The sequence below is a fragment of the Saimiri boliviensis genome, chromosome 1 (genome assembly GCF_048565385.1).
Source record: "Saimiri boliviensis isolate mSaiBol1 chromosome 1, mSaiBol1.pri, whole genome shotgun sequence".
Taxonomy (NCBI): Eukaryota; Metazoa; Chordata; class Mammalia; order Primates; family Cebidae; genus Saimiri; species Saimiri boliviensis.
Window position 1 is genome coordinate 38,878,603 of NC_133449.1, and position 25,843 is coordinate 38,904,445.

At 36.7% G+C, this 25,843-nt stretch overlaps 1 protein-coding gene across 6 annotated transcripts in view; it reads right to left on the minus strand.

Annotated features, from left to right (window-relative positions):
- Window positions 1-25,843, minus strand: part of MAP4K3 (mitogen-activated protein kinase kinase kinase kinase 3) — a 192,138-nt gene that overhangs the window by 14,542 nt on the left and 151,753 nt on the right. For all 6 annotated transcript variants that reach the window (XM_003926787.4, XM_074396229.1, XM_074396227.1 and 3 more), the window contains 8 exons: window positions 25,681-25,840; window positions 24,260-24,369; window positions 19,375-19,416; window positions 14,858-14,942; window positions 12,672-12,751; window positions 6,894-6,954; window positions 6,695-6,812; window positions 1,438-1,496 (listed from right to left, as the gene is read on the minus strand). In XM_003926787.4, the coding sequence (XP_003926836.1) occupies window positions 1,438-1,496; window positions 6,695-6,812; window positions 6,894-6,954; window positions 12,672-12,751; window positions 14,858-14,942; window positions 19,375-19,416; window positions 24,260-24,369; window positions 25,681-25,840 (715 nt within the window). The remainder of the gene's footprint in view (window positions 1-1,437; window positions 1,497-6,694; window positions 6,813-6,893; window positions 6,955-12,671; window positions 12,752-14,857; window positions 14,943-19,374; window positions 19,417-24,259; window positions 24,370-25,680; window positions 25,841-25,843) is intronic.

Below are 25,843 nucleotides of genomic sequence, written 5' to 3' on the forward strand. Positions count from 1 at the left end.
TTCTTATGGTCACTAGAAAACATGACAGACATTAATCAAACCTTAAAATACCAATTTACAAATAAGAAAATTGAATTGCCTCAGATTTTGAAATTTTCTCCTGGTTATAAACCAGAAAAAGTAAAGTAAATATATGTTAAGAAAATATGTTTGCAATAAAGATAAAAAAAATTAAACCGTGAAAAGGGAACAGCAGTAAAATTCATGAACTTCACATCGATTTGAAAGATTTAAATGGCAGAGAGGAGGTGAAACTGTCCAGCCAAATAAAATAGGAAAGTCTATATAGGAAATTATTTCCTATAACTAACTTTTCCTAAAAATCTGCCCCTTCGTCCCCAGGTAGAGTCAAGTCAGACTTTCAACTTGCTGGAAGTTCTAACAGTGATTCAACTACCATGTCTAAAACCCAACCCTGTCATCCTCTTTTGCTCTAAACCAGCTGTTCTTGCTTCCTGTTTACAACACTCTGCCCTTCTGCCAGTCTTTTGGGTTTGAGGCCTCAGTCACCTCTGACATCTTTTCCCTTCACACCCAGACACTCCTTCCTTGCTATCTGCACTGCTACTGCTCTAGCATGAGACTTCCTTCCTTACTGCATAGTAATAAGGTACATGTTCACACAAGGCCAACAGCTCACACTCATCTGCCATTCTCCTCTCTATAATCTGTATCCAGCTAAGTGGAATAGTCAGCATTTATTGTGTAAGCTTTATAATTTTCTCTTGCCTCCCCATGTTGTGTCATTTCTTCTTTTTGAAATGGCCTCTCCATCTATTCACAGTTAAAATTTGAATCTGCCTTCTTTTGAGGCCTAGCCCAAATGCCACCTTCTTCAGTGAGCCTATGTTTAGAGTTCTTTCCACACTATACTTTGTGGTATAATGACTCATGTGTTTATCTTCCCTTTTATAATAACAGTAACTTAAGGAAAAGAAATCTTTTTTTTGCTTTGGCGACTTGCAAACGTAATAACTAATTGTTATAGGGAGGTGAGGGAGGAAATTAGGTGAGGGGAAGGTGAACATAAAAACACATGCTGAAGGAATAAATGTAATCTCACAAGCCATTACTAAGCAGAATCGTGTACGGTAACAAGACACTTGAAAAACAGACTATGATAAAACACGGCTTAAAAAAAAAAAGTCATACTACTTTCTCCATTTACCCAGGCAATAAATTATTTGCTAAACAAATAATTTGTTTGCTAAACAATTTATTGATAAAGAAATTATTTGCAAGGTACCATATATTAGGCTTAGTCTGAACAGAGATGAAATGACCAAGAAATTTGTTTTACTTAAGGGGGAAAAATAAAGTATTACTGGCAGAATACTCTGAGGTAGTACTGAGTAGTACTTTACAATGAGTCTCATAGGGTTTTCTTAGCTGCTCTGTGAAGCAAGAGAGCTATATGCTATTGGACAGCTTACTTACCAACACAACACTTCTGACATGACTTGGTTTCAGGGATTTTTGTTGATACAGAAAATTTCCTAAATGTAAATAAAAGTGAGTATATAATACATGTAGGCAAACTTAGTATATGCAAAAGCTACTGTTACAGATCAGTGGAGAAAGGATGAGTTCAAAACTGGTGCTGACCTATTAGGCCATCTATTAAAAATAAGAATAAAATGGATCCTTTTCTCATGGCCCCCTATCAGTTCCAAATGGATTAAGGGTTTAAATATCAAAACAAACTATAGAAGTCTATAGAAATATATGACCTTGGGATTTCTTTAAGAAAACAGAAAAGAATAAATCATACAGGAAAACGCTGTTATATTTTAATGGACTTTTTCCCCCACTGATTCATCCCTAGCACCTCAAACTACAGGTGGCAGTCAATTATTGAATTAGTAACTTTAGTTTACTAAAAGATACCATTGAGAAAGTGAAAAGATAAGCCAAAAACTGGGGAAAGATATTTTTAGTACATGTAATAAATTTATGTAGAAAGTTGTCTTATTATAACTATTTGTCCAAAATTTTTTTATTTAGAAATCTATATTTCTCTATTAAGGAAAAGTGGGATATGGATTTTCTGCAAAGGTGCTATAGAGGTTTTGCAAACATCTGATTTGAAGTTAATAGATAAAAATCAATTCTGAATTATTTTTTAAAACTACAATTTAAAAACTACACATACACGTCAATGTCTTTTAAAATGTAAGTTAATATAATAAATACTGCTGGTGCATCAAACTGTAAAAACCTCAAGTTAAAGCCATTTCTGTACACACTTTTTTTTTTAAACTACATTTATTTTATTTTTGGGACAAGGCATGATCTTGGCTCACTGTAACATCTGCCTCCTTGGCTCAAGCAATTCTGCTGTCTCAGAACTCCGAATAGCAGGGACTATAGGTGCCTACCATCATACCCGCCTAATTTTTGTATTTTTAGTAGAGACGGGGTTGCGCCATGTTGCCCAGGCTGGTCTCGGACTCCTGAACTCAGGTGATCCGTCTGCCTCGGCCTCCCAAAGTGCTGGGATTACAGGTGTGAGCCACTGCAGCCGGCCAAAGATTTTTATTTATTTTTTGAGACAGTCTTGCTCTGTAGCTTAGGGTGGAATGCAGTGGCATGACCTCAGCTCACTGCAAACTCTCCCTCCCAGGTTCTAGTGATTCTCCTGCCTCAGCTTCTCAAATAGTTGTATTATAGGCACCTGCCACCATGCCCAGCTAATCTTTGTATTTTTAGTAAAGACAAGGTTTCTCACCATGTTGGCCAGGATGGTCTCGAACCCTTGACTCAAGTGATCTGCCTGCCTCGGCCTCCCAAAGTCCTGGGATTACAGGTGTGAGCAACTGTGCCTGACCTGTACACACATTTAAACTCTTTTTTTTTTTTTTAAATAATTTTTATAAGAAAGAGACAGGATTTCACCATGGTGCCCAGGCTGGCCTCAAATTCCTGCAGCTCAAGTAATCTGCCCAAAGTGCAGCCTCCTCAAGTGCTGGGATTACAGGCATAAGCCACTTAAACTTAAATGTGTAAATTTGCCAAAGATTAGATAGATGCCAGTGCTCAGTGTAAGTCTTTTTTTTAATTAGAGTTGTACAATTGTACATAAAATTGTGCAGCACATGTCTCATGTTCAATACAATTCCAAATAAGCTCAGAAGAACTTTCCTTATAACCATGCAATTGGCAACTGAGTGATAGCCAAACATATATTAAATATAATATTGTAGTATTCTAATTTTAACCTTTAATGCATTTTATATATTGACGATTTATGAAAAGCCATGATTGTAGCTTCATTTACTGAGTTCTTACTATGTGCCATGCATTTTACACATCTGTGTCATTTAGTCCCTTCATCAACCAGGTAGGTTACAGCCTAGAAATCTGAGGCTAGATTTTTGCTCAGGTCTTTTTTTTTTTGAGAGAGGGTCTCATTCTGTCGCCCTGGTTGGAGTGTAGTGGTGCAATCTTGGGTCACTGAAACCTCTGCCTCTAGGGTTCAAGTGGTTCTCCTGCCTCAGCCTTCCCAGTAGCTGGAACTACATGCTGTATCAATTTAAGTGAACATTATTCGGAATTTGCAAGGTAAGCTGTTAAAAACTGTTAACTATTTTTAAGTACTTGTCTTTGTGAATCAAAATGTTCTTCATACTGTGACACCTAAACAATGATACAGAATTTATTCAGATTTTGAACTACAATGGCAATCTAGAATATTCTGATTTCAAATTTCTGGTTAAAACACCTCATTACACGGTTGACTAACTTTATATTAGGAAAAATGTCACATTTTAATTTATAATTATAAAAACGCCCTTTTCATATACATTGGAGTTTAATGCAGCTTAAAACAAAACAAGACAAAACAAAAAACTCCCCACACTCTCAACGAATCTGCTTTGAACCAAAGTGCTTTTTAGAGTTTAAAAAAATCTGAACCAAGTTTCTGATAGATTTCAGCTGGCAAAAAGTTTAATGTTCCTGTCCACACTTGTGAATTTGTCTCCTGGCTCCCAAAGCTAACGTATGAGTTAAAACACTGAACTGGTCAAAGCCCAGGAAGATTAACTGCAAGTTCCGAAAGACCATAGGGATGACTACTATGCAAACGAAAATCAACTATTAAGTATGGCTGAGAATTAAGGATGTCAAAAACTTTTCAAAATAAGAGTTGTGGGCAGTACATTGAAATGTTCAAAAATTTAGTTAATGTTCCATAGTAATCTACATATTTCCTTTATTTTAGTCATGGTTTTATGAAAGGCAATACAACTTATTTTACCAGCACCCAATTAACTGGAATTCTAAATTAACTAATAGTCTGAATGTAGTTAAGATAGGATATTTTAGGGTATACTACAAGGCATAATTCAATTTACCATGCCCGATAATGATGTCAATAGGTCTATTTTTTTTGAGTGCTTACTAGGTGCTGTGGTAGGTACTTTATATATACAATTTATCATTTTCAAACCAGTACACTGGTTCCATTTACAGCTGAATATATGTGGAGAGGTTGTATATTTTATCCAAAGTCCCATACATAGTAGGTGAATGTTCCAGGATTTAAATTCAACTGCATTTGAATTCCAAAGCTTATGCTTTACTAAAAATGGATTATAATATGGTACAGTGAGTACCTATTTTCAGAATGAGAATCATGAGGCTCCTTATCGTCAGATTAACAAGATGCTCTGCAGAGGCTCAAGCTGTGCTAACTGTATGGCAGAAGAAATGGTATGAATACACATATATAAACTATTATCATGCTAAAAGGGTTTTACGTTTCCTGCCAATAAGTGAGAAAATTAAGAGATTTTACAGTAATTACTAGATAATGAAACTGAAGAAAGTGGGAAGGACGTATTTGTGACTGTTACTACTAAAAACACTAAAGATTGACTATAATAAAATCCCTGAAATAATAACTTGGAGGTCAAATACCCCTACAGCTGAATATATGGGGAGAGGTTGTATAATTTATCCCAGGTCCCATATCTACTAAGTGAATGATCCAGGATTTAAATTCAACTTTACTTGAATTCCAAAGCTTATGCTTTACTAAAAATGAATTATAATATGGCACAATGAATACCTATCTTCAGCATAGGCAAAATCATACCATATGGAAACTCCTTAAAGGAAGAAACTACATCTTACTCAATTTTGCCTCATCTAAACATGGGACATTTCATACACATTTGGTGTATTCAGTAAAATCTGAAAGAATTGAACAAAGCTAAAAGCAAATATGCTAAAAAGGTCTCTATTCTAATAAAAGATATCAAAACGTAAATGCACCCAAGTCAATGCGTCATATAGTCCTTAAGGGCACTTTATGTGTATATTATAGTAAAATATAATAAATCAAGTCCAACTTTGAGTAATTGTGAAATGATCACAGTGAAATTCGTACACCCTCTAGCCTGACCAACCTGGTGAAACCCCGTCTCTACTAAAAATTCAACAACAACAACAACAACAACAAAAATTAGCTGGGCGTGATGGTGTGCACCTGTAATCCCAGATATTCAGGAGGCTGAGGCAGGAGAATTGCTTGAACCCAGGAGGTAGAGGTTGCAGTGAACTGAGTTCATACCACTGCACTCCAGCCTGCGCCACAGAGAGAGACTCTGTCTCAAAAAAAGAAAAAGAAATTTGTATACTCTATTTTAAGAAAAGAGAACATCCTATATATTTTTATATAATTTTCATCAAAAAAGCTAATTTTTAAAAAGATTATTTATACATAGGGGCAAATTTTAGCTACACTGTAAACTCAGCAACAGAGAACAGCACATTGTTAAGGTACTTAAAAATAAAGGTTTTATGTTAGTTGCTTACAACAAATATTATAAAAAACAATGGTCATATTATAAAGTCTTTATAAAATACAATATATACCGGAGTTAGAAAATCTTTCAGTCAATAAAGAGGTCCAATATTATAATAAGCAATGAAAGAACAGAGCATAATAAAAAAATTATTGTATGTAGAAAAGCAAAACCCCTCAAAACCAATTATCTTCTAATGAAAAACACTGAGACACAGACAGTCTTGCTTTGTTGCCCAGGCTGAAGTGTAGTGGCATGATCACAGCTCACTGAAGCCTTGACCTCCAGGGCTCAAGTGATGCTCCCACTTCAGCCTCCTGAGTAGCTGGAACCGCAGGCTCAAGCACCATGTCTGGCTAATTTTTAAAAAAATATTTTTTGTAGAGATGAGGTCTTGCTATGTTGCTCAGTCTGGTCTCGAATTCCTACCCTCAAGCCATCTTCCTGCCTCAGCCTCTCCAAGTATGGGGATTATAGGCGTGAGCCACCATGCCAGGTTGCAAAAACATTTTTCAATAAATCATTTTTATTTTCTAGGTATAGAAACTTTACTTTGAGAAAAATTTTATAAAGTTAACACAAATACATATATCAAAAGCAAAGGCACTATATGCAATGTAAAATTATGGCAAAGTACAAGAAAAAAACTAGTTTTAAGAATTAAAAATTCAGAGAAAATGTCTGATGTAATTTCAAAGTGTAAAGCAGAAAAATTTTAGAACAAGAGTGTTATCAATAAGCACTTGTTAAAATATATTATGTATTATTTTTTTCATCACACATGATTTCTATTAACCCAAACTGAGTGCTCTTTCACTTTCTGTAGCATAGTATTCATGAGAATGAACTGTTAACATCCTGTTGCCTCTAAGGATATACCTTACCTTGGCAGTATTCTGTCGGGGAGTTTGTGTGCTGGAATAGCAACAGGTAACTTTTGCATTTGTCTTGCATAATCAAAAAGCCCTGGTAAATTATGGGAATAAAGCTGAGAAGCTTTACCTATAAAGAAAAACAAATTTGACATAAAAGCTAATAACAAATAGTAACAATTGTAAGGTATTTAAATACTAAAATACTTACCAGATATTGATAGCAAGCAATTGTTCATTACATACAACCACGTACACCTTCGAGGGAATAGCTGATTTAAAAAAAGGCACAAAATTTACAAAGAATAATACATAATAGCAACATAAATCTGTATACAGTAATCATGTAAGCTGTCATATCTGTAGGTCAGTTCTTTAAAAAGTAAGTTATTTTCAACAGAAATTAACTTTATCAAGGAGTCAAAACGATGATATACATATATATATATATTTATATGAGAGAAAAAATAAAGTAGCAATGTAATTTTAGCCTAAACATGATATAATCAGCTCAAGTCTCCCTTATAATTAAGTGCTATGTAACCCCAAACTATGCAGGGAATAAGAACATTTTCAAATAACATCTATTCTTTTATTTTGGTTCTAGGGTTGAATAATTAAGACTCTCCTGTCTACTTCTCCCAAAACATACCTATCTAGGCATAATTTGCAATACATGGCTTCTAGAGTATATGATACAGAAAAAAAGGATCATGGTGTAGTGGAACACAGGATACAGAAACACAGGATACTAGGTATGGAGGGAAAAAAAAAGGCTGACACAGAGTATGATGAAAACTCATAAACATAAAGGAGATATAAATATATATGAAATTCATTACTAAAATTTAGTACCATAAGAAGTGAGAGGCATCTCTGGAAGCCTGAAAGTGGTCACAATTTATGGCAAAGAAAAGGGAATTTCATGGAACACAATCTATGTATTAAAGAAAAAAAAAACTACTCTCATTAAGATATTTCATTATGCGTATCAGTGGTTTTTAAAGTGGTCCTTGGACCAGCAGCATCAGCAACACCTGGGCAAATGGCAGAAATGTAAATTCTTGGACCTCAACCCAGACCTACTGAAGCAAGAAGTTCTGAAGGAGCACCCAGGAATCTATGGTATAACCAGAATGCCAAGTAATTCTGAGGCGTACTGAAGTTTGAGAGTCACTGATGCACATTATTAAGCATCCCAATTTAACAACCTTTGTTGCTGGGTTTGCTCTGGCAATTCCTACGACGAATTACTCCCAAACCAACTGAGACGAGAGAAGGGAATATAGACAATACAGGGATGAGTGAGGAAACACATCAAGGCCTCTAAGGACATTATGGAAACACTGTAATAATAATCGGACTGAGTAACTAAAAGAGGAAAGGTAATAATAAAAGGGAGGAGAAACACGGTGGCTCAAGCCTGTAATCCCAGCACTTTGGGAGGCCAAGGCGGGTGGATCACGAGGTCAACAGATCGAGACCATCCTGGTCAACATGGTGAAACCCCGTCTCTACTAAAATACAAAAAATCAGCTGGGCATGGTGGCACGTGGCTGTAATCCCAGCTACTCAGGAGGCTGAGGCAGGAGAATTGCCTGAACCCAGGAGGCGGAGGTTGCGGTGAGCTGAGATCGCGCCATTGCACTCCAGCCTGGGTAACAAGAGCAAACTCAGTCTCAAAAAAAAAAAAAAAAAAAAAAAAAAAAAAAAAAAAAAAAAAAAAAAAAAAAAGGGAGGAGAAACAAAGTAACATCTTAATAAAAATTTTATTTCATTTACTGGGAAAATGTACTTACATAAAGTACCCAATTTCTCCAAACAAACAAGATGTGGCATTGCCAATACAGTTTTTTAATTTGTAAAATATGCCTATACCTGTGCCACAGATAGAGAAGATATCAACATCCATTTCCTACTTTCTGCTTTTCACAAAAAATTCACAACAAAATTGGGGCTTCACTGGCTATACGAAAAAATCAGGCAGAGAAGGGGCAATGACTTATTCCAGGCCACATATCAGTACATGTTATCAAACTAGCAAGAAACAGATTTTTATTTAATTCAAGTGTTGAACTCGGTTACTTTTCATACAAATATCCACTTAAAAATTATTTATCAATACCACAGCTATGGCTTATTATGAAATTATATATTTGCAAATATAAGTGGGTTTGCTTATTTAATATAAACATACATAAAGTAGCAGGACAAGACACAAATTCTTTTCCTATTTTCAACATAGGGACAATGAAAAGGTATTTATGTATAGTTTTATTTTGAAAAGTGCTGGATTTCATTTTGAATTTTCATTTTTAACAACTTTTAAAACTCTAAAGCTTTACTAGATTTTCAATGATTTCTTCCATTAGCAAGTTAGGTTCTAGGTGAAATAATCAGTTTAATTTAAAAAAATATATCAGTTAAAAAGGGTAGTAGCTTCTATATTCTGCCTTGACTCATAAACTGTTTTATCAATGACTTTGTGCAGTCTTGGGTAATTTACTGAATCTCTGTCTCAAGTGTTCTTACCTATAAAACAGAGTATCTGTATCTCATAGGGCTGTATGGTAATTAAACAAAATATTTCTTGTAAAGCACTTAGAAGAGTAACACACACAGAGTACTGAATAAATGTTAGTTATAAATAATAAAGGCAGATAAAAATTTTAAATCAGGACCCTGCTTTGTGTCATCTTCTCACCTTTCAGAATCTTCCTCTGTCTAGTAGGCTCATGCCACTGTTTCTTTCCCCAAGTCTAGAGAAAATCAACCTAATCATCAATTTCATAGTAAGATGAAAACATCAGGCTCCACATATACTAATTCTTTACTCTTATAGAAAAAAATGCTTCCTTTAAAGGGCAATGTTTCAAAAAAATTACTCTAGTAATGTAATTTCAAATGCTAAAGCAACTAAGAAGGTAATTACAGACTGGGGCTATGTGTGGTTGATGGGTGCCTTCTCTTAAAGAGTCCTGGCCAGGCCTGGTGGCTAACACCTGTAATCCCAGCACTTGGGGTGGCTAAGGCAGAAGGAATGATTGAGTCCTGAAGTTCAAGACCAGCCTGCGCAACAAAGTGAAATTTCAGTCTCTACAAAATACCAAAAAATTAGCTGGGCATTGTGGATGTGCCTGTAGTCCCAGCTACTGAGGATGCTGAGGTGGGAAAATCACTTGAGCCCAGGAGGTCAAGGCTGCCGTGGGCTGTGTTCACACCACTGCCCTCCATCCTGGGTGACAGAATAAAACCCTGTCTCAAAAACAGCAACAAATTCTTCAAATTTCTTCTTCAAATTAGGTTGATAAATGCTTACTTCACCTATGCATAAAGTTGGTCTTATGCTTTACAATTAATATTGTTACCAATATTATTTTTGGTTATCTCATTATACCCAAGAAAAATGTTACTAACTTTGAATTATTTATTTACTAATTATTATGATTACAAGATCCTTTTCCTCCCTTTCCCTGTTCTTAGGCATTTTTCAGCCATTTCACTGTATACCATTTCCACACTAAAAGATTTACAGTGTATCAAGCAGTTTAGGATCTTGTTAGAAAATCTGATTTAAAAATGTGAAGGTAAAAATGTTTAGTCACGAATAAATCATTACTTACAGATTTTTCTTCCCATTTTATTTGTTATCAATTTATTTTTATTTTTTTTTTAAGATGGAGTCTTGCTCCACCACCCAGGCTGGAGGGCAGTGGCACACTCTCAGCTCAGTGCAACCTCTGCCATCTGAGTTCAAGCGATTCTCCTGTCTCAGCCTTCCAAGTAGTGAGGACTTCAGGTGCACACAGCTATGCCCAGCTAATTTTTGTATTTTCAGTAGAGACGGGGTTTCTCTTATTGGCCAGGCTGACCTCAGGTGAGGTTGAACTCCTGACCTCAGGTGACCCACCTGCCTCAGCCTCCCAAAGTGCTAGGATTACAGGCATGAGCCACCACACCCAGCTTTGTAATCCATTTATATTGATAAAAGAGAATTAGTCACACATCCTGAAGGCATTCCAAACTCAGTATGACCAAAGTGAATGTATTTACCATTCTCTTCAAATCAACATATCCTTCAGTATACTACACTCCACCTTTCTGTTACTGTCATGCACCCAGTCACTCAAGTGGAAAACTGGAAGTTAACCTAGACCTCTCCTCAACCTCCATGTTGAATTGGTCATTCAATTAGGCCAATTCTAGATCTTTGATCTTTCTCCAGGTCCAGCATTTCTCTACAGGAACCATAAAACTGGGAGAGAGAATATGGTGAAGTAGTTAAGGGCATGGAATCTGGAGCTAGCTTGTCTAGGTTCATATCCCAGTCCAGCCACTGAATAGCTGTGGAATCTTTGGCAAGCTACTAATCCCTTCTGAGCTTTAGTTTTCTCAACTGCGAAATGAGAGTAACAATGGTGTCTACCTCTGAGAGGTTTCACGAAGACTAAATAACATAGGTTAAGCATTTAAAAACAGTGCCTGACACACAGTAAGCTTTATATAAGTATACTAGCTATTAATAGCATCATCATTATGAGTTTGCAGGTTGTTTCATGTTCCTGACTCCTGGTTACTAAATGGCAAAAACTTCCCTCACTCATTGTGACACTCAAAAACATCCCCATACTGTGGGAGAAGAGGAGAGAAATGCGGAATGACCACTAATGATTATGGAGGTTCTTTCGAAGATGATGAAATGTCCTAAAATTGATAGTGGTAATAGATGCACAATCCTGTGAACATACTAAAAACCACTCGATTGCACACTTTAAATGGGTGAATTGTATGGTATGTGAATTATATCTCAATAAAACTGTTCACGGTTCCTATACTTGCCATGCTATTTCACATCTCGATGCCGTCATGCTTATCCTGTCTGTGTGACAAACTTCTATTTGTCATTTAAGGTCCATCTCAAATGCCCCTCTTTCTCATATCCTCACAGGAGGTGCTGGTGACATCCACCACTGTGGCCAATGTCTTATACTCAATTCCTAATAAGACATCTAATCCCACGTGTTGTAGTTACTGGTTTATATGTCTGTTTTCCCTATTAGATCATGAGCTTCTCAAGGGTATGGATTAGGCCTGTGAATATGTCTTCAGTATCTGGTAATTTGAATATGCTTCATGAAGGTTTTGTTTTTTCTCTTTCTTTTTTTTTTTTTTGAGACAGAGTTTCACTCTTGTTGCCCAGGCTAGAGTGCAATGGGATGATCTTGGCTCACTGTACCCTTCTCCTGGATTCAAGTGATTCTCCTGTATAAGCCTTCCGAGCAGCTGGGACTACAGGCACATGCCACTACGCCCAGCTAATTTTTCTATTTTTAGTAGAGACAGGGTTTCACCATGTTGGCCAGGCTGGTCTCAATCTCCTGACCTCAGGTGATATGCCTGCCTTGGCCTCCCAAAGTGTTGGAATTACAGGCATGAGCCACTGTGCCCAACATGATGAACGTTTTAAGAATAAAAGAGGCCAGGGTGGGGTGGCTCATACCTGTAATCCCAGCACTTGAGGCCAAGAGTTTGAGACCAGCCTAAGCAACATGGTGAAACCCTGTCTTTACTAAAAACACAAAAATTAGCCAGGCATGGTAGCTCACGTCTTTAATCCCAGCACTACGGGAGGCCAAGGCAGGCAGATCATCTGAGATCAGGAGTTCTAGACCAGCCTGGCAAACATGGTGAAACCCCATCTCTACTAAAAACACAAAAATTAGCCAGGCGTGGTGGTGGTGCATACCTGTAATCCCAGCTACTTGGGAGGCTGAGACACAAAAATTGCTTGAACCTGGAAGCAGAGCTTGCAGTGAGCTGAGATAACACCACTGCACTCCAGCCTGGGCAACAGAGTAAGACTCGGTCTCATAAGAAAAAAAAAAAATAAAAGCAGCAGCAAATCACGAAACTGAATCTTATTTCTGGTCTAATGTGTACTTACAGTAACTTGAAAATAATAAAAAAGAGAATGTACAAAATAACATACCTGTTCCATTGATGTTTCATGAAGTTCATTAAGATTCAGGGTATAAATCCCTTCTTCAGCACCAAAGATCAAGTACTGATCTGAAATAAATGTAATTCACTGACTGATTTTGGTAAATAAAATATTTTAAAATAGGATTTCTATAATCTAAACTTCTGTAAATATGTATTAACGTATAATATAAGAATTACCATGATTTTAAGCAGTGAATATAAAGAAGAGGTTAGACACTTTAGACCCATAAACTGAATTATATGTAAACATTAGCTTCAAAGCAGTGAAGAGAATTTTTATGTAAGGTAGGTTCTGAAGAGGGGCATGGTAGATTCTTCACTCATCAGAGAGTGCTAAGAACTGGCAAAGAATCCGCAGCTCCATTTTCTAAAACCCCCTTAAGAGAGGATCACGTGCAACTTACATACAGAATATAAATCGAGAGTAGCTGATACAGATTCTAATTATTTCCACAGAATATTTTTTTCAGAGCTACACTATAGCACTATAAAAATAACCCAGAATCTGACCACTGTCTATTAAAAAGTTAACTCAAACTTGGATACCTGCTAGGGTACTCAATATCTTCTAAAAGATATGAGAAGCATGGCCATGGTCCAGTCCAATCTTTTTTTTTTTCCCGAAGAGCAAAAGCAGGAGTGGAAATTTATTAAAAAGGCTTTAGAACAGGAAAGAAAGCAAAGAACACTTCAAAGAGATCCAAGCAGGCAACCTGAAGAACAAGTTTTCTTTTTCAACAGCCCTGTCTGTTTTTATGATAATACAGAGTAACAGGTCAAGAACTTTTCTAGATTAAACTGAAGTGTGTTGAGAACAGTATAGAATGCTAAGAGCATTCCTAAAGTGCCCAGCATTTAAGATTTGTACTGGCAGATTCATGGCATAAGATTTGTGGTCAGACGGTACTGGATTGAAACTAACCCTTTCTACCACCAATTGGCTACCAACAATGAACTTCTCTGAATGCCAGTTTCCTTGCCTATGACATAAAAGTACTCAGATTTAGTAAGAATTCGTGTATATAAAAATGTTCATGTTTAAATGTTCTATGTGTATCTTATATAGACAGACAGCTATGAAGATTCATATACACAGTGAGAGGACACAGTTCTTAGTTGGTGCCTAAAGATAACTATTCTAATTATGGCTCCTTTTTTTTTTTTTTGAGACGGAGTTTTGCTCTTGTTACCCAGGCTGGAGTGCAATGGCGCGATCTCGGCTCACCGCAACCTCCGCCTCCTGGGTTCAGGCAATTCTCCTGCCTCAGCCTCCTGAGTAGCTGGGATTACAGACACATGCCACCATGCCCAGCTAATTTTTTGTATTTTTAGTAGAGACGGGGTTTCACCATGTTGATCAGGATGGTCTCGATCTCTTGACCTCGTGATCCACCCGCCTTGGCCTCCCAAAGTGCTGGGATTACAGGCTTGAGCTACCGCGCCCGGCCCATATGGCTCCTTTTAAGGTCAGAGATCCTTGAAAGTGGTCATTAAACCCTGGATCCTCAGTAGCTAAATTCCTTCAATAATGGCTGTTTTGACAAAAATGAAGCTATTGGCCAGTGGCTCATGTCTGTAATCTCAGTACTTTCGGAGGCTGAGGCAGGACAATTGCTTGCGCCCAGGAGTTTGAGACCAGCCTGGGCAACACAGAGAGAGATCCCACCTTTATAAAAAATTAAAAAACAAAACCAAAACCAGCCAGGAATGGTGGTATGTGCCTGTAGTCCTAGCTACTTGGGAGGCTGAGGCAGGAGGATTGCCTGAGGCCAGAAGTTTGAGGTTATAGTGAGCCATGATCACTATAGTGAGCCACTGCACTCTAGCCTGGGTGTCAGAGCAGGACCCTTTCTCTAAAAATAAAAAAAGATACCAGACTATTGTGCAGCAGCAGCAGAAATATTTCTGGAGGAAACTAGGGTGGCATAGAATATTTGGCTTCACTATACTGATATGGTAACTATATAGTGAAATTTTAGTGTCATGTGTCACCTCAAACACTGATAACAGCACAGAGAAACTTATTTACCTTAAAATTAAAAAAACAAAAACAAAAACAAGACTTTTTTTTTCCCCAGAAAGATATTCAGAAAATAAATCAAATCACGAAAGCTTTCATGGCCCCAGTTTTAAAAAATTAGGAAGATAACAGATAAAAACATACAGTACTACCTCTTGTATCTGGGTTTATCCATGATGATGCACAGTGAATTTTCAAGGGACACCCATTAAAAACTTTTGAAAAACATGCACCCATCTAGGGAAACAAAGAATAACCAATATGAAACAGTGACAAGTAAGTCTTTAATATATAAAGTGTAATTATGATTTAAATGTGAGAGACTATCGACAGAAATTGAATTTCACATTACAAAGTGAAACAGGTATGACTGACTTGAAATTCATATATGTGCTTCAACCTCAAAACATATAGACTTTATTTTTTATTTTTTTCAATTGAGCAATCTGATTATTTTCCCTGGTAAGATTCATTAAAAAGCTTAACTCTTTGATAATAATATTACTTATCAAGTCCATTTACAAACTTTTCAGATTATAATGAAATATATCACTCATCTGAACTTCATATTATGTTGTCAAAGAGTAAAATGTTAATTCTGAAATTATCTTTTTAAATACTCAAGGTACAAAAATGTTGACTCATGTAGTCACTTTTACTACTGACAACTGGAGGGAAAAACAGTATGAAAATATTTTTGGTCAGAGAAAATTTCAGTATTTGCCATGTTGGCCTAAATTAAAAGAACAGCATTTGTGCATCATTTTACAGAAGGAGTATCTTCCTCACAAACAAGGAGGTAACGTGCTGAGAGATCACATCACTAGTTGACAATAATGGATTAAAAATATTAACATAATTAAAACATGGGCCTTAAAATTCCCTTTTAACGACAGAAATCTACCAACCAATATATTTTTAAAGATTTTATTACCAGAAAAGAACAATTTAGCTTGGCGATACCATCAGGTAGTAGTAGACCAACAGAAACATGCTTTGATGATGTAGGGCAGAAACTGTATCATTTAAATAATGTTAATAACGACCTTTTAAGATAGCTATGGAAATTTGTATGTTGAGGTACTGCTAACCCCTAGAAACTTAAATGACAAAATCAAGAACAAAACAATCAAGCCAGTTCCGAATATTAAGCGGATTTGTATAGTTGGAGTCTATCTGGCATTCACAGATAGCTTTTCCCTGTCAAGCTGCAAACCTGAGGTAAGTGTTTTGTCTTATCGTCAAGTGGGAAATTTTGCCCTATTGTATATATATTTATCTGCTATAATATATATGCTATATAATATAAAGTATACTGTATAAATTAATATGGAAAATTATTTCAAAATATTTAAGTACGATATAAATTACAAATATAAAGTGTATATACTTATAACACATAGATTATAAAGTATACTCTGTACTAATCACAAATAGAATTTAAGGTAAAAAAGGGCTGGGCATGGTGGCTCACACCTGTAATCCCAGCAGTTTGGGAGGCTGAGGTGGGTACACTACCTGAAGCTAGGAGTTCAAGACCAGCCTGGCCAATATTGTAAAATCTGTTTCTATAAAAACACAAAAAAATTAGTCAGGCGTGGTGGCAGGCACCTGTGGTCCCAGTAACTCGGGGGGCTGAGGTAGGAATCACTTGAGCCTGGGAGGCGGAGATTACAGTGACCTAAGATGGCACCACTGCACTCCAGTTTGGGTGACTGAATGAGATTCTGTCTCCAAAAAAAAAAGGCCAGCTGTGGTGGTTTACACCTATAATCCCAACACTTTAGGAGGCTGAGGCAGGCAGATCACTTCAGGCCAGGAGTTCAAGACCTGCCTGGCCAACATGGTAAAACTCCATCTCTACTAAAGGTACAAAAATTAGCCAGACATGGTAGCGCATACCTGTAATCCCAGCTGCTTGGGAGGCTGAGGCAGGACAATCATTTGAACCTAGGAAATGGAGGTTGCAATGAGCTGAGATAGTGTCACTGCACTCTAGCCTGGGTGACAGAGTGAGACTGTCAAAAAAAAAAAAAAAAAAAAAAGGAAAAAAAGGCTAAAAAGTAGAGCTGGCAGGTAAAAAACTAGAAAAACTATAGACATCTTCTAAACCAGTGCTACCTAAGCTTTTAGATGATAGACTTGTAGCAAAGGAAGTGCAGTCCTATCTACAAACTAAAATTACATTAACTTAATACAATTTTAAGCCTAAGAAAAACAGCAATATGACCATATGATCCAGCAATACCATTACTGGGTCTGTATCAAAAAGAAATGAAGCTCGGCATGGTGGCTCCCACCTGTAATCCCAGCACTTTGGGAGGCCAAGGTGGCCAGATCACCTGAGGTCAGGAGTTTAGGACCAGCCTGTCTAAGATGGTGAAAGCCTGTCTCCACTAAAATTACAAAGAATATTAGCTGGGTGTAGTGACACATGCCTGTAATGCCAGCCTGCACAACAGGATGAGACTTCATCTAAAAAAAAAAGAAATGAAATGAGTATGCCAAAAAGATATCTGCACTACCATGTTTGTTGCAGCATTATTTGCAAAAGCCAAGATATGAACTCAACCTAAGTGTCTATTACTGGATGAATGGATTCAAAAAAACTGGGATAGAGTCAGCCCTCTGTTATCTGTGGATCTGCACACAGATTTAACCAAACTCTGAAAATATTTGGGAGGGAGGTGGGGAAGGATGCTTATGTCTGTACTGAACATGTACAGACTTTTTTTTCTTGTCACTATTCCCTAAATGATACAGAATAACAATTATTTACATTTTATTAGGCATCATAAGTAATTTAGAGATGATTTAAAGGGTATAAGAGGATGCATGTAGGTTATATACAAATACTATACCATTTTATATGAGGGACTTGAGCATTCCTGGTATCCCCAGAGGGGTGCTGGAACCAATTCCCTATGGGTACTGAGGAACAACTGAATATATTCACTATGGAATACTATTCAGCCTTAAAAAAGAAGAAAACCCTATCATTTTTTGACAACTGAGGATATCTTGCTATATGAAATAAACCAGGCACAGAAAGACAAATGATACATTTTATATACATCTATATATATAAAATCTCATTTATATGTAACTAAAAAAGTTGAACTCATAGAAACCACCATACAGAGTAAAATGGTGGTTACCAGAAGCTGGGGGATGAGGGGTTGAGGAGACGTTGGTCAAAAGACATAAAACTTCAGTTAGGAGGAGTAAATTCAAGTGGTATACTGTACATCATGGTGACTATAGTAAGTAACACTATATCACATATTTGAAAATTACTACCAGTAGATTTTAAGTGCTTTTGCTACATACAAAAAAAGGTGAGTTATTGTATATGTTAAATAGCTTGATTCAGCCATTCTATAACATATTCATACACCACAAAATCATGTTGTATACCAAAAATATGTATGATTTTTACTTGTCAATTAAAAAAATAAGTCAGAAAGAGAGAAAGAAAGAAAGAAAGACAGCAGGGTCTAATTTAATAACAAAACTCTAAAACAAGCCAGATTATAAGACAGGACATCTAAATTATGGCTAGAGTTGAGTGGAGTTTTGTGATCTTGGTGACTATGTTCCCTGGGTCTCAGTTTTACTCCTGGACCAAACAAGAGGCTTGGGCCAGATGGTCCTTCATTGCTCCTTTTCTTTCTCTCTTTTCTTTTTTTTTTTAGACGGAGTTTCGCTCTTGTTACCCAGGCTGGAGTGCAATGGCATGATCTTGGCTCACTGCAACCTCCGCCTCCTGGGTTCAGGCAATTCTCCTGCCTCAGCCTCCTGAGTAGCTGGGATTACAGGCACGAGCCACCATGCCCAGCTAATTTTTTGTATTTTTAGTAGAGACGGGGTTTCACCATGTCGACCAGGATGGTCTCGATCTCTTGACCTCGTGATCCACCCGCCTCGGCCTCCCAAAGTGCTGGGATTACAGGCGTGAGCCACCGCGCCCGGCCCCTCATTGCTCCTTTTCATTTTAAAATTCTGTGTTCTTGATAATTGGCTGGGTGAGGCGGCTCACTCCTGTAATCCTAGCACTTTGGGAGGCTAAGATGGGTGGATTGTTTGAGATCAGCCTGGGAAACATGGCAAAACCCCATCTCTTTGAAAAATACAAAAGTTAGCCAGGCATGGTGGCACATGCCTGTGGTCCCAGCTACTAAGGATGCTGAAGTGGAAGGGTTGCTTGAGCCTTGGAAGTCAAGGTTTCAGTGAGCCATGATAGTGCCACTGCACTCCAGTCTAGTGAAAGAGCAAGACTATGTCTAAAAAAAAAAAAAAAAAATTCTTTTTCACAATTGAAAAAATGTCAGAAAAAATGTCCTCTCTACATTTTATACTTCAAGTATGACCAAAGGCCTTTTTCCCATTTCTTCAAAAACAGCTGCAAATAAGATACAGATACATTTTGGAATCAAGGAGCTTTAAAATGCATAATTTATTATAATTTTATTCTGAAAAGCTACTTTTTAGATGTAATCAAATAATATTTCAATTAGCAATCTTAGAGGTTTTTTTTTAAGTAATAATGACGGTTCTTTCAAAGAGACAAAAAAAAAAAACAAAAAAAAACCTAAGTAAAGATAACACATACAAGTGACTGTCACTGTACTTAGCTTGAAACTTAGCCTATTTCATATTTAGTACTTACATGCACTTTAGGTGTTGGAGGAAGACCATTACTAATAGGCTTCTAGAAAAAGAACACATGTATGATTACACTTTTTTGGCTGCTGTTTGGCATAACAATACTGTAATTCAAACACACTTATCCAAATAAAATACATGAACACATTCTTTGTAAAACAGAATGTGACAGTTAAGGCTGAAGTTCCCTGTAATTCTTTTACAATGCACGTATTTCTAGCACTTGCCCCAGAAAAACTAGTTTGGTGTAAAACCTTCCAAATCTAGGGAATGAGGTAAACTTACGTAATCATATAGCTTTCCAGACTTTTTTGGTATATATGTAAATACATGTTCCCATAGAAAATAATGTTTTTGTGTGTGTTTAAAATAGTTATACACTATTTGCTTATTCTTAGCCTTAAAATTAGATGGTAATCCATACAGGTCATATAGATTTAGTTCATTTGTTTTAACTGCAGCACAGCATACTTTATTTAGCTATTCCTTAAACATTACTGGGTATTTAGATTATGTTAATGTTTTACTATGACATGAATGCTGAAATAAACATTCCTGCATATACCTAACTTACACACTATATGAGTGCATTTTTTAATGGGTATACTGTGTGAAGTATACCACAGTATGGGTATATTGAGCAAACTATTGGTACACAGGGTCTGTACCTTTTACATTTTAGTGGATACTGACTGCCAAAATGCTTTTCAGAGTGTACATATCACATCACACTCACCAGCAATGTATGAGTTCCTAGTTCTTTCCAGTCTCACAGCAATATCACCAAACTGAGGAGTAAAAAACCTTTTCTCATGTGTTCCTCATTAATTTGCATGCCTCTGACTGCTAAGAAGATTAAGAATCTTTTTTAAAACAGTGTTCATTTGCTATCTGTATTTCCTCTTTTGTGAATTCTTTTCCCATTTTTTAACTGAGTTATCTTTTTTCATATTTATTTGTTGGAGCTTTTAAAAATATATTCTAGATTTCAGTATTTTATCTGTTATATATGTAACAGTTTCTCCTCATGTGTAGATAATCTTCACCATGTTTACAATGTGTTTTGTGAATTAAAGTTCTAAATTTTGATGAATTCAAATGTATTAATCATTGGTTAGAGTATACAAGCAATTATAAGGAGAAGAAATGTAACACATTTGCTCACCCACACTATCCTGAAAAATGCCAGATATTTCTCCAAGGGGCCACATTCTTGAGTATATGAACTGTCCCCTGAGAGGAAACCCCTGGGTATACTTTCAACAGGAATTTTATGACAGTCTAGATTTCTGTCAAGGTTAATATCAGTAACATCATTTTAAGGAATGACATAATTTTTCCCTAGAGCTGCTATACATCAGAGTCACTTAAACAAGGAGATGAAAATTAATAAAAAAGCTACTGTTAATTGATTTTTCATATGTGACACAAAAATACAACATTGCTGAAATTAAGATATATTTTACTTTGTATATATATTTTTGAGGATGCAAACAGCTTATTATTATCAAGAATTTCTGATAACCTTTTATTCCATTTTGCAAATAATTTATATATTTTTTTTCTTACACTGATGTTCTTAAATTATCTGATGTCATCTATTTTAGCAAAACATCATTTTTTGTTGTCTTTTGTTTTTTTTTTGAGACAGGGTCTTGCTCTGTTGCCCAGGCTGGAGTGCAGTAGTGCAATCTCTGCTCATTGCAACCTCCGCCTCCCAGTTTCAAGCAATTTTCATGCCTCAGCCTTCTGAGTAGCTGAGATTAAAGGCGCCTGCCACCACCCACGCCTGGCTATTTTTGTATTTTTAGTAGAGATGAGGTTTCATCATGTTGGTCAAGTTGGTTTCAAATTCCTGGCCTCATGTGATCCACCTGTCTTAGCCTCTCAAACACCCTTAAATTAGGGAGCTCTGAAAGTTATAACTCTCAGATTTAACATAAAGAGTAATAGAAATGGCTGTAAATATTATTTAAAATAAATAAGGCCAGGCACAGTGGCTCACACCTGTAATCCCAGCACTTTGGGAAGTCGAGAACGGCCAATCACGAGGTCAGGAGTTCAAGACCAGCCTGACCAACATGGTGAAACCCCATCTCTGCTAAAAATACACAAATTAGCCAGGCATGGTGGTGCACACCTTTAATTCCAGCTACTCAAGAGGCTGAGGCAGGAGAGGGAGGGGGAGGTTGCAGTGAGCTGAAATTGCACCACTGCACTCCAGCCTGGGTGACAGTTAGACTCCATCTTAAAATAAAACAAAATAATAAAATAAAATTAAAATTAAAATACTACTTAAATTTATTATTTGTCATTATTTAAATTTTTTAAGAAACAAGGTCTTGCTCTGCCATCCAGGCAGGAGTGCAGTGGCAGGCAAGCATAGCTCACTGTAACCTTGACCTCCTGGGCTCAAGTGATTTTCCTGTCTCAGCCTTCCGAGTAGCTAGGGCTATGGGTATGTGCCACCATGCCTAGCTACTTTTTTTTTTTTTTTTTAGAGACAGGTCTCACTATGTTGCCTGGTTTAGTCTTTAACTTCTGGTCTCTAGCAATCCCCCTGCCCTGGCCACTGAAAGCACTGGGATTACAGGTGTGAGGGCTGTAAATAATTTCGAGAATTACAGCATAAACAGTAAGCATGCTTCAATTTATCACTGATACTGTTTATCCTATGGTAAGAGCCATGGACATATTTATTTAAGAATTACCTTATCTTAATAAAGTAAGGTAACACAAAAGTGAATTAAAAATGCATACATAGCTGGGCGCGGTGGCTCAAGCCTGTAATCCCAGCACTTTGGGAGGCCGAGGCGGGTGGATCACGAGGTTGAGAGATCGAGACCAACCTGGTCAACATGGTGAAACCCCGTCTCTACTAAAAATACAAAAAATTAGCTGGGCATGGTGGTGCATGCCTGTAATCCCAGCTACTCAGGAGGCTGAGGCAGGAGAATTGCCTGAACCCAGGAGGCGGAGGTTGCGGTGAGCCGAGATCGCGCCATTGCACTCCAGCCTGGGTAACAAGAGCGAAACTCCGTCTCAAAAAAAAAAAAAGCATACATAAAAAAATGTTTACTTAGTACCATAAGAAAGGTTAAAAAAAAAAAAAAAAGTTACATTGGCCAGACGTGGTGACTCATGCCTGTAATCCCAGCACTTTGGGAGGCCAAAGTGTGGATCACCTGAGGTTAGAAGTTCGAGACCTGCCCGACCAACATGGGGAAACCCTATCTCTACTAAAAAATTACAAAATTAGCTGGGTGTGGTGGTGGGCCCCTATAATCCCAGCTACTTGGGAGGCTGAGGCAGGAGAATCACTTGAACCCGGGAGGTGGAGGTTACAGTGAGCCGAGATTGTGCCCTTGCACTCTAGCCTGGGCAACAAGAGTGAAACTCCATCTCAAAAAAAAAGTTTACATCTCCCAGAGGCTATTTATTCTCTTCTGTATTATAGTCACTCAGCTGTATTTCTGTACTATTATGTTAGCAGGTCTGTTAAAATTTAAGTTGTTGAAAGCAAAAAGGCACTGTTCAGTTGGACAGAACTTCACAAGACCCATTCCTGAAGGACATTTTATACATTTGTTAAAAATAACCTAAATTTCACAAATTACAAGGAATAACACCAAATGTTTTAACTGAATTTTAAGAATAGTATGTCATATTCTACAGTGAAGTATTTTTAAAAAGTTAGATATAGCACAAAGCCTCTAGTGATGTGCTTACTGCAGAAACCACAGCACACATGTGTACGAACATACTGAATATACTCCAAATTTCTATAAAAATAACAAATAATAGTATATACAAAAACTTCAAAAAAAAATCTCAAAAAAAATCTCATTCATCTCACTGACATCTGTTGAGATATTGAGGATTTTGAGGATTTCCTACTGTTTTAAATTCTATGATGATAGATGAATGTCTTCCAGTGATTATAAGTCAGTTCTTTACAAATGTTTAACATTTTTTATCTTTTATGATCCCTGATGAATAACATTTATGTTAATAGTTATGATGTTTTAGCTAACATTTGTGACAGGACTAACTGCTAAGGCTAATTTCACCTTTCCTGAAGTGGTAAGAGCAGCAATGTCACTACTTATGTAATCTCTAACAGTGTCCCCAACCTTTTTGGCACCAGGGACCAGTTTCGTGAAAGAATTTTTCCACAGAAGAATGGTCAGGAAAGGGATGGTTTGGGGACGAAACTGCTCCACTTCAGATAATCAGGCATTAGTTACATTCTTAAAAGGAGGGTGCAACCTGGATCCCTTGCATGCACAGTTCACAATCGAGTTTGCACTCCTATGAGAATCTAATGCTGCAGCTGACCTGACAGAAGGTGAGGCTCAGGCGGTAATGCTCACTAGCCCACTACTCACCTCCTGCTGTGTGGCTTGGTTTCTAACAGGGCACTGACTATTACCTGTCTGTGGCTCAGGGGCTGGGGACCCCTATCTATAGTTAGAATTTTGTCCTGAAGTAGAAGCTACAGCTTTCTTTATCTATGTCCTTCTTTCCATAACTTCACAAGACTGTAAGAGAAACTATTAAGAATCAATTATCCTCAATGAGAATAGTAATATTTTGTGAACAATCACAAGAATACTAAGCATTTACCTGTATAAAGATGTTTTATAATGTACTATATAACAAATTGGTCTAAATAATATAAATGATAAAAAGCCATCATTCAAGTTTACCATAGCAGTTACTTTTTTCAAGATTTAAATAATCTATTCACCATTGTAATACACTAAAATATCAATATAGTAATTGTAAAATATACTATTGCTATAGTTTCACTAATTGTAAACATGAAACTAACTTAACAGTGAAAAAGGAAACAAATACAAGTAGAACTTATGAATATCAATACCTACTGGTACATCTTTCTTTTCTTTTCTTGAAAGGTTCGTGCCTCTATGTTCATTCTGTTGATGTAATGAGCCATCTCGTTCACCATTTAACTGGAAGGAGTTCACTCCATTTCCTTCAGTAAGATACATTTATTGAAAATGATTACTCTTCATGAAAATTTTTATTCAAAGTTATCAAGTAGGAAATAAAAATATTAACTCTGAGATAGTATCATTATTCATTTGGAATCACTCAATCAGATTTACTATGAAAGAAGTCATTTATATATTTATATATATAAATACATTATTTATATACATATTTTATATATTATATATAAATTATATATAATATATATGTTAGTTTCATTATATATAATATATATAATATATAATACATATATATGTTCTATATGTTCTATTTATACCTTATATATATACATATATAGAACATATATATATGTCCTATATATTCTTCTATTTATACCTCTATTTTTGGCATATTAGGCAAATTTAAATTCAGGTTGTATCTAAGCACATGTATTTGTTAGCATTAAAAAACCAAATACTGAATTTATAACTACTTTTAGAAAAGGGATGATTTATATTATGTCATCCAATAAACTTAATAGTTGCTTTTCTTTTTTTCTTTTGAGAAGGAGTTTTACTCTTGTTGCCCAGACTGGAGTGCAATGGCGTGATCTTGGCTCACTGAAAACTCCGCCTCCCAGGTTCAAGTGATTCTCCTGCCTTAGCTTCCCAAGTAACTGGGATTACAAGTACCATGCCCATCTAATTTTTTTTTTTTAAAGTAGAGACTGGGTTTCACTATGTTGGTTAAACTGGTCTTGAGCTCCTGACCCCAGGTGATCGACCCGCCTCAGCCTCTCAAAGTGCTGGGATTACAGGCATGAGCCACCGTGCCCAGCCTAGTTGCTCTTTTTAAAAATTGCTTCTTCTGGATAAACACAGAGGAGTCTTTACAGTGTTAAAATAGCATCTTCTAGTATTAATTTGGAGGCAAATAACTAGCAAATAATACCAATTTTTTTTTTAAAGAAATGATTAAATGAAATGAGGAGTTAGTCAAGGTACTCTCTTCTAAAACAGAAGTAGCCTAGAAGCAAAACACACTTTCCATGTTTGCTAACAGTTTAATTTGCATTGTTTCTACACTGTAGATAAATGAATGGGGAACCAATCTCCAGAAAAGAGAAAGTTAAATATGAAATGAGAAATGAGGACAAAATATCTCAGACTGTGCCACAGGGAATCCAATCATAAAAACACTTTAAACCAGTAGGCAAAAAGCAGAAAACATCCCCACAGCCATTGCTTTCCTTCTCTCTTCCATCAAAGGAATTTCAAATAATCTCTTAAAAGTTTTTTCATCCGACATAGTATGAAAACCTGGTAGCACATTTGCTGTCACCCTCCACCATTACCTAAGGCAATAGGTTTTTGTGGGGGTAATCTGGGAGGTGGTGGTCTAGGTGGAACTTGGGACGGCTTTGCTGGGCTCCCTGACAAGGGACATCTCTTGATTGTTCCTTGATTATCATCCTCAGCAGAAAGCGTTTCCTGTGGTATGAGGACAGACTTAGGCTG